This window comes from Salvelinus sp. IW2-2015, linkage group LG16 (assembly GCF_002910315.2).
Source record: "Salvelinus sp. IW2-2015 linkage group LG16, ASM291031v2, whole genome shotgun sequence".
Taxonomy (NCBI): domain Eukaryota; kingdom Metazoa; phylum Chordata; class Actinopteri; order Salmoniformes; family Salmonidae; genus Salvelinus; species Salvelinus sp. IW2-2015.
This window is the reverse complement of record NC_036856.1, coordinates 9827503-9842127: the sequence shown is the minus strand read 5'-3', so window position 1 is coordinate 9842127 and position 14625 is coordinate 9827503. Positions and strand designations below refer to the sequence as shown.

The 14625-nt window shown below is 41.2% G+C and overlaps 1 protein-coding gene across 5 annotated transcripts; it reads right to left on the bottom strand.

Annotated features, from left to right (window-relative positions):
• Positions 1-3792: 3792 nt before the first annotated feature.
• Positions 3793-13753, bottom strand: il12rb1 (interleukin 12 receptor subunit beta 1). 5 transcript variants are annotated; one of them, XM_024003578.2, is made up of 17 exons: positions 13496-13752; positions 11002-11125; positions 10428-10600; positions 10196-10273; positions 9952-10004; positions 9822-9849; positions 9523-9645; positions 9191-9270; positions 8833-9058; positions 8570-8731; positions 8319-8417; positions 8040-8210; positions 7770-7928; positions 7450-7519; positions 7216-7291; positions 6227-6589; positions 3793-5897 (listed from the first exon to the last, which is right to left on the bottom strand). In XM_024003578.2, the coding sequence occupies exons 1-16, from the start codon at positions 13557-13559 to the stop codon at positions 6269-6271; spliced, it is 2007 nt and encodes a 668-aa protein (XP_023859346.1). In that variant the 5' UTR covers positions 13560-13752; the 3' UTR covers positions 3793-5897; positions 6227-6268. The 5 variants fall into 5 exon arrangements, with proteins under 5 accessions (XP_023859346.1, XP_023859345.1, XP_023859347.1 ...); XM_024003577.2 differs by having other exon boundaries at positions 3793-6589; XM_024003579.2 differs by having other exon boundaries at positions 3793-6589; positions 11002-11084.
• Positions 13754-14625: the final 872 nt, after the last annotated feature.

The following is a 14625-nucleotide window of genomic DNA, read 5'->3' as shown; positions in this document are numbered from 1 at the left end:
GCCCAGTCTGRGAAAACCCAGTCTGAGAGAACCAAAAACACAATGATGTTTATCTGGACAATATTGCAAAACATGTTGATGCTCTCAGTATCACTGAATGTCTTACATGTGTTGACTCACACTGCTTTTTTAAATACATTTCCATGGGTGAGCTGGTTGGATGCCACACACCACGAACTCAAGGTGAAATGGAAGCTATGGTCCATGTTGTGTCTATAACTGTTTCCACACTGACAGGAAAAGACACTGCTGTGAAGGGTCCTGCCTGACCCAAATGCTTCAAATGGCACAATTACATACGTAAGAGGCTGTCTCTTTGACAGGTGTTTATGAAACGGAAACCATCAGAACACTATCCCTCACAAGATAGACTAGTGAAAGTGATTGTTTGATTTCAAATGTTTTATCATAAACTAATGATTAGTTACATGTTGAGTACATATTTTGCTACCCTTTCCTGATATGATTTTATAAATCCTGACTGGAGTCTCTAGGTTAGTCTTGTAGCTGAATGCATTGCTAATATCACCCCCAAAAACCATGCTGTTTCATTATGTGTATCTCATTAATCATTTACATAAACGTCTGTGTGCTACGTTGTGGTATTTGTTTCTGTGTTGACAGTTGCGATGGTCAAACTAAAAAGCATTACAAATCGAATTATTCATTTGTGGTCACTGACCTACCCATAATGTCAAAGTGGAATTATGCTTTTGGAAATGTATGATGGCAAATTCATTTAAAATGGAATACTTGAGTCAATAAGTATTCAACCCCTTTCTTATGGCAAAGCCTAAATAAATTCAGGAGTTAAAATGTGCTTAACCAGTCACATAAATTGCGTGAGCAATAATAGTGTTTAACATGATTTTTGAATGACTGCCTCGTCTCTGTACCCCACACTTATATGTTAAGGTCCCTCAGTCAAGCAGTGAATTTCAAATACAAATTCAACCACAAAGACCAGGGAGGTTTTTCAATGCTTCGCAAAGAAGTGCACCTATTGGTAGAAGGGTAAAAAAATATATACATTGAATATCCCTTTGAGCATAGTGAAGTTATTCATTACACTTTGGATGTTGTATTAATACACCCAGTCACTACAAAGATACAGGCATCTGTCCTAACTCAGAGAGMAAGGAAACCACTCGGATTTCACCATGAGACCAATGTGACTTTTTAAACAGTCACAGAGTGTAATGGCTGTGATAGGAGAAAACTGAGGATMGATCAACAACATTGTAGTTATTCCACAATACTAATCTATTGTAGTTGACAGAGTGAAAAGAAGGAAGCCTGTACAGAATACAAACATTCCAAAARATGCATCCTGTTTGCAACAAGGCACTAAAGTAATACTGCAAAACATTTGGCAAAGCAATTAACTTTTTGTTCCCAAATTCAAAGTGTTYTGTTTGGGGAAAATCCAATCCAACACATTACTGAGTACCACTCTCCATATTTTCAAGCATAGTTGTGGCTGCATCGTGCTATGTTTGTAATGCTTGTAATCATTAAGGACAGGAGTTTTTCAGGACAAAAAAMAAACGGAATGGAGCTAAGGACAGAGCTTGAAGAATTTTGAAAAGAATAATGGGYAAATGTTGCACAATCTAGGTGTGGAACGCTCTTAAAGACTTASRCAGAAAGACTCACAGYGGTGTAAATACTTATGGAAATGAAATATTTGTGAATTTCATATTCAATACATATTCAAAAATTTCTTAAAACATGTTTTCACTTCGTCATTATGGGGTAATGTGTGTAGATGCATGAGGAAAAACATATTTAATACATTTTGAATTCAGACTGTAACACAATATATTTTTTTTTTTAAGGGGTATGAATAACTTCTAAAGGTATTGTATATGTAGCTGTAGAGGGATACGTGTGTTGACCAGGTTTAAACAGAGCATGGGGAGCTCTGCCTGTTAATACAGTACATATCTGGTGGGAGCTCACACTGTTTCACCCAGGGAAGAGGCTGAGACTGGAATAACTTTGTGGAATGTATTTCAGACAATGTCACATTTAAAGCAGGAGTCAACGATACTAGATGCAAACGTAGATGCGTCTGTTCTGTTCAGGATCAACCTAACATGAGTTGGGCTGACACAAACAAAGGGGTGGGTTAATAGCATGACATTGAGTTTAATTTATATCTGTGCCTTGGCAATAAACATTTTTTACATTCTCCACTGAGTTTTTATATTACTATTGAAATGAAATAAAATATACATAAAAAACATACATGACAAATTGAGGGACTCTTATTTTGAAATTGGAAATCACAGAATTTTGACATGACGTATAGGGTGACTTATTTTGAAGTCTGTTACATTGAGCTCATAGCTGGATGCTTGATGCATCTGTAAGCCGGATGCTGGATGCTGGATGTAATTCTGAGCCAGATGCTGGATGTAATTCTGAGCCAGATGTTGGATGTAACTATGAGTCGGATGCTGGATGTAACTCTGAGCCAGATGCTGGATGTAATTCTGAGCCAGATGTTGGATGTAACTCTATGGCGGATGCTGGATGTAACTCTGAGCCAGATGCCAGATGTAACTATGAGTCGGATGCTGGATGTAACTCTGAGCCGGATGCTGGAAGCTGCATGTAACTCTGAGGCAGATACTGGATGCTGGATGTAACTATGAGCCGGATGCTGGATGTAACTCTGTGCAGGATGCTGGATGTAACTCTGAGCCAGATGCTGGATGTAACTCTGAGCCGGATGCTGGATGTAACTCTGTGCAGGATGCTGGATGTAACTCTGAGCCAAATGCTGGATGTAACTATACTGGATGTCTATACTGGATGTCACATCCAGCATCCAGCATCTGGCTCAGAGTTACAGCCCCTACTGTTCATAGGCTCACCAGACATGTAGAAACTTACACAATATATACAAAAGTATGTTGACACACTGTTCCCCAAATTAGTGGATCCGGCTATTTCAGCCTCACCCTTTGCTGACGTGTATAAAATCGAGCACACAGCAATGCAATCTCCATAGACAAACAGTGGCATTAGAATGGCCTTACGGAAGAGTTCAGTGACTTTCAACGTGGCACRGTCATAGGATGCCACCTTTCCAATAAGTCAGTTAGTCAAATTTCTGCCTTGCTAGAGCTGCCCCGGACAACTGAAAGTGCTGTTACTGTGAAGTGGAAACGCCTAGGAGCAATCYGGGCTCAGCCGCGAAGTGGCAMGCCACACAAGCTCACAGAACAGGACCGGCGAGTGTTAAAGAATGTAGCGCATAAAATTAGTCTGTACGGCCTCCCGAGWGGCGCAGCGATCMTAGGCACTGRGTCGCAGTGCTAGAGGCGTCAATACAGACCTGGGTTTGATCCCAGGCTGTATCACAACTGGTACTTTAAGATACTGGTGATGTATGTAATTGGGAATTGATAGACACAGCAAACAATGCACCCAATTAAGTTATTATGAAACAATGAATAACCACAAAATGGCAGGAGTGAGACGTGCCTTGTGCATCAGCCAAACTCCCCATATTCTTGGACTGTGGCATCCTGCGGCCTCCTCAATGGACTAGTCCACTGAGACAGGGGCAAATCACACAGGTGTCTCGTGTGCCATGAAAAAAATTATATATTTGCGACTGCTCGACTAAAATAATTATAATATTTTCAATACAGACCCGTTTTGTCATACAGTAGGCTACTCTATATAACAGTGGCAGTTGTAGACCATTTCAACTSGGGGGGCCAAGCTGGGGCCAGTTGTACTGTTAGAGGGGCCAGTTAGGTCAGGCAAAAGACCATGTTCATAATCATTCAACAATTTATTTGCATTTCCATTATAATTTTCATTTGCATTACATATTCAGTATCAGGTCACATCAACTGTATTCTCCGGTTTTTGTGTTTTTTTTGCAAAAAGATCAGCAAATTCATCAAGACTCAATACTTAATACACCTAAATTGCTTAATCTGTCATCTGACATTGTTGACCTGAGATACGTTATTTCATACTCCACATTTAGGGGGGCCACAAGGGGGTCCAAAATTGTTGTCACAGGGGCACTGCCCCCCCCCCCCCCAGAACCACTAGTGCTATATAAGCCACCCAGACCCTATGAAAGTTGCACAGTACAGCCTTAATCTTGTTGTGAATCAAATCTAGTGATGCATAACTTGACATTTCTGCCATCCATTGTGACAATGTGGGATCATAACCAACATTCCAATTAATGGCAATGCATTTCTTAGGTGCTATAAATGCTAGGTCACACAGTTTCTTCTGATAACAGTCTCTGGTATCAACATTTCCAAGCAAACAAAAACAGGGAGTATCTGTTAACATGCTGAGATAAAAGAACCTACGCTTTGCCAGAATTCAGCCAGCCTTCCCAAGACCATAACATWTGCAAATATGTCCCRTTTTGTGTTTTACACTTCCAGCAGAGGAAGTACATTTCTGAGTGCATGTTATTCAGTTTCACTGGCATATAGGATGTTCTATGGATGGTCTTATTCTGCAGTAATTTATGTCTGAGATTATATTAACATAATCAATAACGTTATATTGCTATACTGACTCTAATAAAAACTCACATTGCGCTGTCAAGAAACGTTTGGCCGCTGGTTTCATCATTTAATTCAGGTCTAGTGTGAGTGAGGCAAAAATAATACCTACAGTTAGTCAGCTAGCTAGCTAATGTTAGCCAAACAGCCTACCCGACCACTCTGAGGCGTCCGCATGGTCATAAAGAACACCGATGACACTTTTTTTGTATCACAGTGCAATGATAAAACTGGGGGGGAAATGCAATTTTAGAATGTGGYGGGGTCATATCCCACCGCCCCCAGTGAAAGTTGCGCCTCTGGAAGAAGCTATTACTTAAATACTGGAAGTCAAATGATACTCCATCTTTCAGAGAATGGAAGAATCAAATGCTTTATTATTTAAATATTGAAAAAAATCCAGCTACAGACAGAAACAACATAACACAATTTGAAGTCACATGGGGCACAGCGTTAGAAACAACATTAGGTGTGGACAAAATGAAGAAGGCTGTAAAGCCGAAACGTCTGATGCAATGAAAATAATTAAAAACATTGAATAGTGGGGCGGCAGGGTAGCATAGTGGTTAAAGCATTGGGCTAGTAACCAAAAAGTTGCAAGTTCAAATCCCCGAGTAGACAAGGTACAAATCTGTCAAGGCAGTTAACCCTAACCCACTCTTCCTAGGCCGGCATTGAAAATAATAATTTGTTCTTAACTGACTTGCCTAGTTAAATAAAGGTAAAAACATTTTTTTTTTAATGAAGTACTGTAAGCTTTATACGATATCTTTTTTAGTGCCAACCCATTACACCTCTTTGTTTGTGTGGATACGGTGGGAACATGTGGGTCTGAGCAAGTGTGATGCCATTAATGTTTGTGGAAATGTATGTAAATTAAGTTGTCTGTTGTTTTTGTCTATGTTGTTTTTGCTTATTACTTATATTACTTTGCTTATTACTTATAAGTTTAGGGGTCCTCCTGGGTGGCGCAGTGGTCTAAGGCACTGCATTGCTGTGTCACCAGAGACTCTGGGTTCGAGCCCAGACTCTGTCGCAGCCGGCTGCGACTGGGAGGCCCATGGGGCGGCGCACAATTGGCCTAGCGTCGGGAGAGTTTGGCCGGCAGGGATATCCTTGTCTCATRGCACACTAGCGACTCCTGTGGCGGGCCGGGTGCAGTGCACGCTGARGAGGTCGCTAGGTGTACAGTGTTTCCTCCGACACGTTGGATGCGCGCTGTGTTAAGAAGCAGTGCGACTTGGCTTGGCTTGGCTTGGTTGGGTTGTGTTTCGGGGGACGCACGGACCTTGGCCTCTCCTGAGTCCGTGCGGGAGTTGTAGCGATGAGACAAGACAGTAACTACTAACAATTGGGGAGAAAAAGGGGGTAAAAATTCCCAAAAAGTTTTAATGTCCACAATAATATAATAATTATCTGTTAATGACCTAGCCTGAATATTCGAAAAGACAAAGTGCTAAATGGCCCAGCCAGGCCACTGTCACCACACTCTGCCAGTGTTGCTAACGCTTTACTTAAAGGATGCACTTGTTAGAAACAAGAATAAACCTTTATAATGTATTATTCTAAGGATTATAATATGTCAATTCTCTCAACTGACTCAAAATGGCTGTTATTTAGTCAGGACCAATAGAAAGTGAGCATAATAATACACCATAATAAGGGGGTCATACATTATAATTACAGGCTTCAAGCGAGTGCTACAGCAGTGATGTCTAAAGTGGGATCCCGACATCCTCGGTGGAGTATGCTTTCATATCAAAGACCAGACCGTTCCTGTACATCAACATGGTGACCATACAGTCAATCTCTCCTTGGCTTGAATCAGGGGTTTCTAGACGTAGCACCTGGCCCTTGTAATCAGGGCTCAGCAGGTCACTGACTGGGGTGCTGGAGTCTCCCAGGCACTTCTCGTCCGTGTCTTCACACTCGTATGTCTCAGACACCTCCAGGACAGTGGCTTCCTCAGGGTTGGGGTCTTGGCTGCAGTTGTCATGTAGCTGCAGCTCATGCACCTCCTCCTCCTCATACATGTTCTGTTGAGACAAAGGGATACCCATTCAGGATCAAATCATGCCAATGTCTCAATGATGTCAGCATCAATACATGACTTGGACAAATGTTCAAGTTAAGCACACACAAAGTCGTGCACCAGATATTTATGCTTTACACCTATAACGCATCAGTTTCACATGTTTTGTAAAAAGTTGAGTTGATAAACCAGCTATTTAATAAGTTTGGGGTGCATTATTGTTTGTGGAATGTATGGAAGGTTTGTGGCGACTGAGTGCCAAGGGAAGATTCTTCTCACCATGTTTGTGCTTTCCTTGCTCAGCAGGTGCTTTCCTCCCACCAATGTATTRATATAGACCTGAGCACCTCTGTAGACAAAATAACTAACCCTAGCTTTTATGATGGCTGCCTGACAGGGCTCAATCATGACTATGGTACTTTATCATTTGTGATTTAGTGTAAAAGATCAAAGCATGTCACATGATGTCTACTTTCAATTCTGTTTCAGTTCAATCATGTGCTGCGTGCATTCTGACTTGAAATACATGTCTAGCTTCTTACAAAGCAGGACATTTAGGGAAAATGCAGAGTTCTGCACAGTAAAGTCTGAACACAAGCCTAAATATGTTAATTGTTAAAAGGATCTTACCTGATTCCTCGCTCGATAATTCACCGACTCTACGACCACAGGACGTGGTATTGGTGGGAAGATCTTTTTTTTATGTCTTAGAATTAGAACAAAAGTTATAGACGCTGTTCAGAATGATGTGTGAAATGTTTTTGAAGTCATTGGAAAATGAACAATATTCATCCCTGAAAGACTAGGCTTTCTTGCTACTCCTGAAGATCGGATGTTGTTAAAAAGTATATATTTTTAGCTTACCTCTTGATGATGAACAAGCATACTGTTATTAATATTGCAATTAAAACAATTATGCCAGCTATGATCCAACCTTATTGGAAAAGATAAAGGAGATATTTATTTGATTTTATGTTGTTGAGTTCCGATAAGCATCTTGAGTCTGTAGGGGAAAACAATGCAGGCAGCATCCACATATCACTCATTTGAAAAGTGAAAATCACGAGTGATAAAGTCAATTATAACATGAATGTGGACTCTCATAATTTCAAAATAGTTTAACATTTTTTCCTGGTTCTCTGGTCTAGTCTGTGCCATAAAAATAATACATTCCTAATTCCTACCAATAATGGACTGGGGTAGAGGCTTTGTCARGATTTGGATAGTTGTCGTTGGTCCTGAACCTGCAGCTGTTGCTCCAGCGAGATGGATGTTGTAGATGGACCCAGGTGTCAGGTGTTGAACAAGATACTCTGTTTTTGATGCAAAGCTGTTGTGACACTCTGATAAGAGACAAACATGTGATATTCATCTATATACATTAATTACACAATTACATAAATTACACGTTTATCACAGGGCATCTACTCATTAAGTTAGGAGGAGGACTTTACCAGATTCAATGTGTGACTCATTTTTTTGGCTTCTCCTTGTGTAGCAGACTTCATAGTGTGTAAGGAAACCTCGCTGGTCTGGCACAGGAATAGGTTTCCAATGCAGCATTGCAGAATTGGTTGTAACATTAAGAATAGGAGCAGTGAAATGATCAGGTGCCTTACTGGGTGCTGAAAACAAGACATCCGTGTTAGATAATGTATACATTATTATGTAGGAAAGAACTGCATACAAGCATTGCTGTGACAGTCAGATTTGTTTATATGAGCTTAGCTTACCACCCTCCTTTTTATACATGAGACACATCTCTGTTGATTGTGGCTTTCCATCAGTTTGTTTGTGAACGAGGTAATAGTAACGCACATAGTCGTCCATCTCTGAAACAAAACCAGACGTGTTTATTGTCTCAGTTTGCGAGACATACCGCCTGTATATCTTGATTTATCACACTTGGTAAAGCACAGTAAAACAAACACAGACGTTTCCTCATCTTCCCGCCAAAAATGTTTGGGGTGAAGTTCCCCCTTACTTTTTCTGACATGTTTTAGTTTTTTCTTCACGGTTCCATTTAGTTTTGATCTATTCACTTTTTCTGGTCGCGTTTCTCCGTCTGTTGACTTGTACCACTCCAGGCAGGATTTCATAAAGCCATGCGRATAATTGAGTGGGATGAGTCTGTCATTAGGCCAAGCTAATTGGAAATTAATTTACAACATTTTGATTTAAGGAATTAACATCATTGTGTAGAGGTAAATGAAGCATAAGCGCAGACACACACACACATCTACTTACACTTGCTGGGAAATGTAAGATGTTTTGCTGGGACAAGGATATGTGTCGGGGATGACTTTCCCACTTTATTAAAGGCAATAATGTCACCACTGACAGCAGAGTAAGTCACATAAACACTGATCTCAGTGGTAGTGACATTGGTGAAGTTCMTTCGCTTTAGTAGACAAGGCCAAATATGGAGAGAAAGGTTGTAATTCACCTGCATAGAGACTGGATAAGGTGGTGTCTGGAAGACACAAGGGTACACAAATAGATTTAAGTGATGCAACTCTTTGAAACACAATTTGAGCCTAATTGTAATCAGCAGAGTCTAGAATGTTACTTAATTTTCAATGTTTTGTAGCATTTTGTAACTTACACCCCAAGTCAGCTTGAGTAGTCGAGTACCATTGTTAAAATCCTCTACTGTCCAGTTAACTTCTGGGGGATTTGGGATTTCTGCAGCAAAATGACAGTTACAACCAGAAATGGTACATCCATTCTAGAAGGGCAAAGCCAGGAACATGTCTTCATCTCGGGACATAGAGTCAATAAGATTGAAATTCAATTCATGAATTTAAAAACTTGGCACTGTTTCCAATCATCATCTATATGTGAACAGAATTGACTGATTTTGAATAGAATTGCCATCAACCCTGGTGAGTTTCACTGTAGGCTGCTGCACAGACTATTTAAATGTCCATTGCTCACCAGTGGGAACGTCCAGGATTGGAGTCCAGTCGCTCCACAGGGGATGTTTGACATGCTTGGACATTTGTCTGACCTGTAGTTGGTACACAGATTCGTTCTGGAGATTCTCCAGAGTGACCATGGCTGTACAGYCAAACACAGGTTAACTGCAAGTCTCACTCTAGTAGTGATAGCTTTGCACTTTTCAAATAGTCCATTTCATTGAGACCCACACTGCAGTAAAATAACTAAATAAACATTACAATAATGTGGCTGCTTATATTTCAAAAGATCTTAAAATGAAACGGAAAGGAGCTCACCTTGTTTGACTTCTTTCTTAAATGTCTTCTAGACCAACAGAGACAAGGTCAAATTAATTGAGGCAAAATACTAAACTAATCAGAAAATAATGAATGAGAGCATTGTTGCAAGGAAAAGAAGAGGTCTCACCCATGTCCCTGAGGTTTCCTCTAGTCTTCTGAACTTGACCTCTATGATAGCATCTTCAGGCACGTGCACATATGAGAAATTGCTTTTTCAGATTGGTTGTGTTTACAAACCAAAGAAATGTAAGTCTCGTTARTTGTAACACATAAAACGAGCTAATCTCTCATAAACTCTTGAATCTTGGAAGAAAATTGTTGAGCACCTGCCCTCCCAAAGGTCTGTGCAATGCCCTGAGCACCTTTATTACCTTTCGTGTTATCCCAGCTGAGGGTAAGATTGCTCGAGGATCTTGCCATAGACATACGTTGGGGAGCTTCATACTTAACTGCAGGGAGAAAGCAAATAATGTTACACAAAAAACAAAGATTACAATAGGAATCTTGGGATTCAAATCGTACCGTGGTCAGTTGTGTAAAGTACTTAGTGGATTCTTAGCCTGTATTTTACACAGAATAACAGTTTTTTTTTAAATCATTTACCTCTTTCAGAAAGTGTAACAGCGGTATTGCGTGACTGGCAGCTCCGGTTGCCCATGTAAGCGACCACCCATATATCCACCAGCACTTTGTTGAGCACTGTATTGTCTTGCACACAGATACAGCTCTTCCTACTACTGCCCAATGAGGTTCTACTTTCAGTGGAATTGGAGCGGCTGAAAACATTAAGGATGAGAGCAACATTTGGTTCACACACTGAACAGATATTTGTATGATCAATATTTTATTACCTGGGGATCTACTAAGGTTGATGATATTGCCTTGTGCTTGAGAATTAACTGTCCTCCTACTGTCAAACTCTCCGTCTTGCTTTATCTGCCAGTGAACGTAACGTGCACACGCTCACATATCACAACACTATTTTATTTTTATTTGCTATAATAAAATTGTTACAATGTATATACAGGTAGCTCTTTAATTAGGAGTTCTTCATTTGCTCATACATTGTTTAGCCACTACATACCCAGCACCTGCCGGGTTTCCGGTGTCATAATAAAACTTCTCTGTCTGTGTAACTTATGGAAAGTCCCCAAGCATGCATAGCTAGTTCACTTACCTATAAAAAAGCTCATAGGTTGCATTCTTCATAGACTCAGGTGTCTCCCATTCACATGTATAGATGGTAGCACTTTCAGTTTTCTTGTAGCACAGAGGACTAGAAGGACATTTAATAGTTGCCCCTTTATAAAGGAAATTTAAAAAGTGTTTAAATAAAAATTAAAAAACAATTTCAGTGAGTTGCTGTCCTGTTCAGTAGTATGTATACATGGGGTCTGAAATTATTGACACCCTTGTTAAAGATGAGCAATAATGACTGTATAAAATAAATAATTAAAATACTGAGGTATATTATTGTAGGCAAAACATTTGGGAATTTTTATTATTTTATACTAATACAATTGTTCAGAGAAAGAGATTTTGTTTAACAAGTAATTCTTGTTAAAAAAACWAAAACATTTGACAACCCTAATAGATTTTTATAATTAAAGTAGTCAAAAGTTTAGTATTTGGTCCCATAATCCTAGCACGCAATGACTAAATAAAGCTCGTGACTCTACAAAATGGTTGGATGTGTAACGGCTCTCGTTTGTAGAATGAAGAGTGAACCAAGGATCAGCATGGAAAGTGTTCATGATTTTAATATTCAAAAAACACTCAAACAAAATAACAAAAGCGAAAACGAAAGCGCACAGTTCTGTCAGGCAAACACTAAACAGAAAACAAGATCACACAAAACCCAAAATTAAAATTACAACTTATATATGATCCCCAATCAGAGACAACGATAGACAGCTGCCTCTGATTGGGAACCACACTCGCCCAAAAACAAAGAAATAGAAAACATAGACTTTCCCACCCGAGTCACACCCTGACCTAACCAAACATAGAGAATAATAAGGAMCTCTAAGGTCAGGGCGTGACAGTACCCCCCCCCAAAGGTGCGGACTCCGGCCGCAAACCTGAACCTATAGGGGAGGGTCCGGGTGGGCATCTACTCTCGGTGGGGGCTCCGGTGCGGGACGCAGACCACGCTCCGCTTGAGGCTCCCCCCACTTCGGTGGCGCCTCTGGTGCAGGGATCGTCGCCGGGACCTCTGGACTGGGGGCCGTCGCTGGAGGCTCCGGACTGGGGACCGTCGCTGGAGGCTCCTTGCCATGGATCATCACTGCAGGCGTCGGGCCATGGATCATCACTGCAGGCTCTGGGCCATGGATCATCACTGCAGGCTCCGGGCCATGGATCACTGGAGGCTTCTGGCCATGGATCATCACTGGAGGCTTCGGGCCATGGATCATCACTGGAGGCTTCGTACGTGGAGCCGGAACAGGTCTCACCGGACTGAGGAGACGTACTAGAAGCCTGGTGCGGGGAGCTGCCACAACGCGTCCTGGCTGGATACCCACTTTAGCTCGGTGAGTGTGGAGAGCTGGCACAGGACGGACTGGGCTATGAAGGCGCACTGGATATACTGGGCCGTGGAGGCGCAGTGGAGGTCTGGAGCGTAGAGCTGGCACAACGCGTCCTGGCTGAATACCCCCTGTAGCACAGCAAGTGCGGGGAGCTGGCACAGGCCGCACTGGGTGGTGCTGGTGAACTGGGGATACCGTGCGTAGAGCTGGCGAGYGATATCTTGGACCGAGGAGACGCAATGGAGACCAGGACTGCTGAGCTGGCACAATCCGTTCTGGCTGGATGCCCACTCTAGCACGGCAAATGCGAGGAGCTGGCACAGAGCGCACTGGGCTGTGAATGCMCACTGGAAACACAGTGCGCATCACCGCATAACACGGTGCCTGACCGGTTACACGCTCCCCACGGTGCGAGGAGTTGGCTCAGGTCTAAACCCTGACCCTCTGATTGGGAACCACACTCGGCCCAAAAACAAAGAAATAGAAAACATACTTTCCCACCCGAGTCACACCCTGACCTAACCAAACATAGAGAATAATAAGGATCTCTAAGGTCAGGGCGTGACAGGATGCATGTACAGTTTGTTCCGGTTGTGTTTCACATTATTTTGTGCCCAATAGAAATGAATGGTAAATAATGTATTGTGTCATTTTGGAGTATAATCATTTCAGACCCCACCGTACAACTTCTTTGCTTTCACCAGAGAGGGTCAAGTTAATTTAATAGATATTATGAATAGAATATATTCTATAAATTATTATATTAGATGTTACTTTGCAAAATCATCCCCAAATTACAAATGGGTATTACAAACGTTTGATTGAAATACTACTAATTGTAACTATCAGTGTGAAATAAATAATATTCATATCTTTCATCTGTATTTCTGCACAGTTCATTTACAGTAGCAGCCCTGTCACAAACTCTTGTTTATGAAAACCATGCTGCCCTGATAAGCTAACCATAATCTTCAGCCTCATGTCAAACTTCGATCACAGTAAATGTTTCTTATTTGTCTTTTATGGTTTTGGTAGTATGATAATTGTATCACTACAGAGATAAGCTGAACAGAATTGACGCTGGGCCAAGAGCTACTCGAAAGCCCCTGAGACTAACTGAGTAGAGAGAAAGATTCATACCTTGAGCTATTACCATAGCAATAACCAGAAATCCTTGCGAGAACCAGTGTTCCTTTGCCTCCATCACCTCAACAACCCCTTGACGGAGTTAGTGTGTAAAGTCTCCAAACAGGTGACAATCCAGGGTTGATTAGCCTGCGTTTGACCAAAGAGACTTGGGTTTGCTAGACTGTTAACACGGTTCCATGCAGCCGTTGACAGCTCCTCAAACCTGTTTCAGTTACTCTTCTTGTAAATGAAACTGTTGGGGCCGAAAAATGTTTGCATGCTCTTGTTCTTTCTCAGATAAAAGGGCAGAACATGTTGTCTCTTAACCACAAACCACAATGTTGGGGAGGGAAGCGTGCTGACTGTTGGCAGGTTAAAAAAAACGTAATGTTTCAGAGAGGATGTTGGCCACTGCAATCTTCTGCAGTGACACAAAATGACCCACTTTACCTTTCCTACATTCAGAAGCATAATCTATTTTCACACCACTCGCAAGCTAACCCTACCATGCAGCTTAGGCTTTGATGGACTATTTCCTATTAAAAGCATCAATTGCTTTGCAACGGTTTGCTCAACCAATCTGAATGAAGACARTTTGGTAGGACTTTTCAGGCAATCAGCTGAAGGCATGGGCAATTCTGAGCAATTTCTCATCTCTTACATCCTCAAATTGGATTTCCATTTTCTCTGAAATGACTACATTTCTTTTACATTGCTTAGTCACTTTATACCTCACTTTGTACCTATTCCACATTAAAGGTGCATTCCGTTAGATTTCTATGTGCAAATTCCACTGCGCACACCACGCCATTTCAACGTGGATAACTGGGTAATATTTGGTTGAGACGTTGATCAATGACATTACAACCTACAGTATATTCAACCACTCAGAGACAGTCAAAAGTTTGTTGAATTTCCAATGTGTTATCTCTGTACTTTCAACAATCTACACTGAACAAAAATAAAAACGGAACATGTAAAGTGTTGGTCCCATGTTTCATGAGCTGAAATAAAAGATCCCAGAAATGTTTCATACGCACAAAAAGCTTCTTTCTCTCAAATTTTGGAAACACATTTGTTAACATTCCTGTTAATGAGCATTTCTCTTTGGCCAAGATAATCCATCCACCTGACAGGTGTGG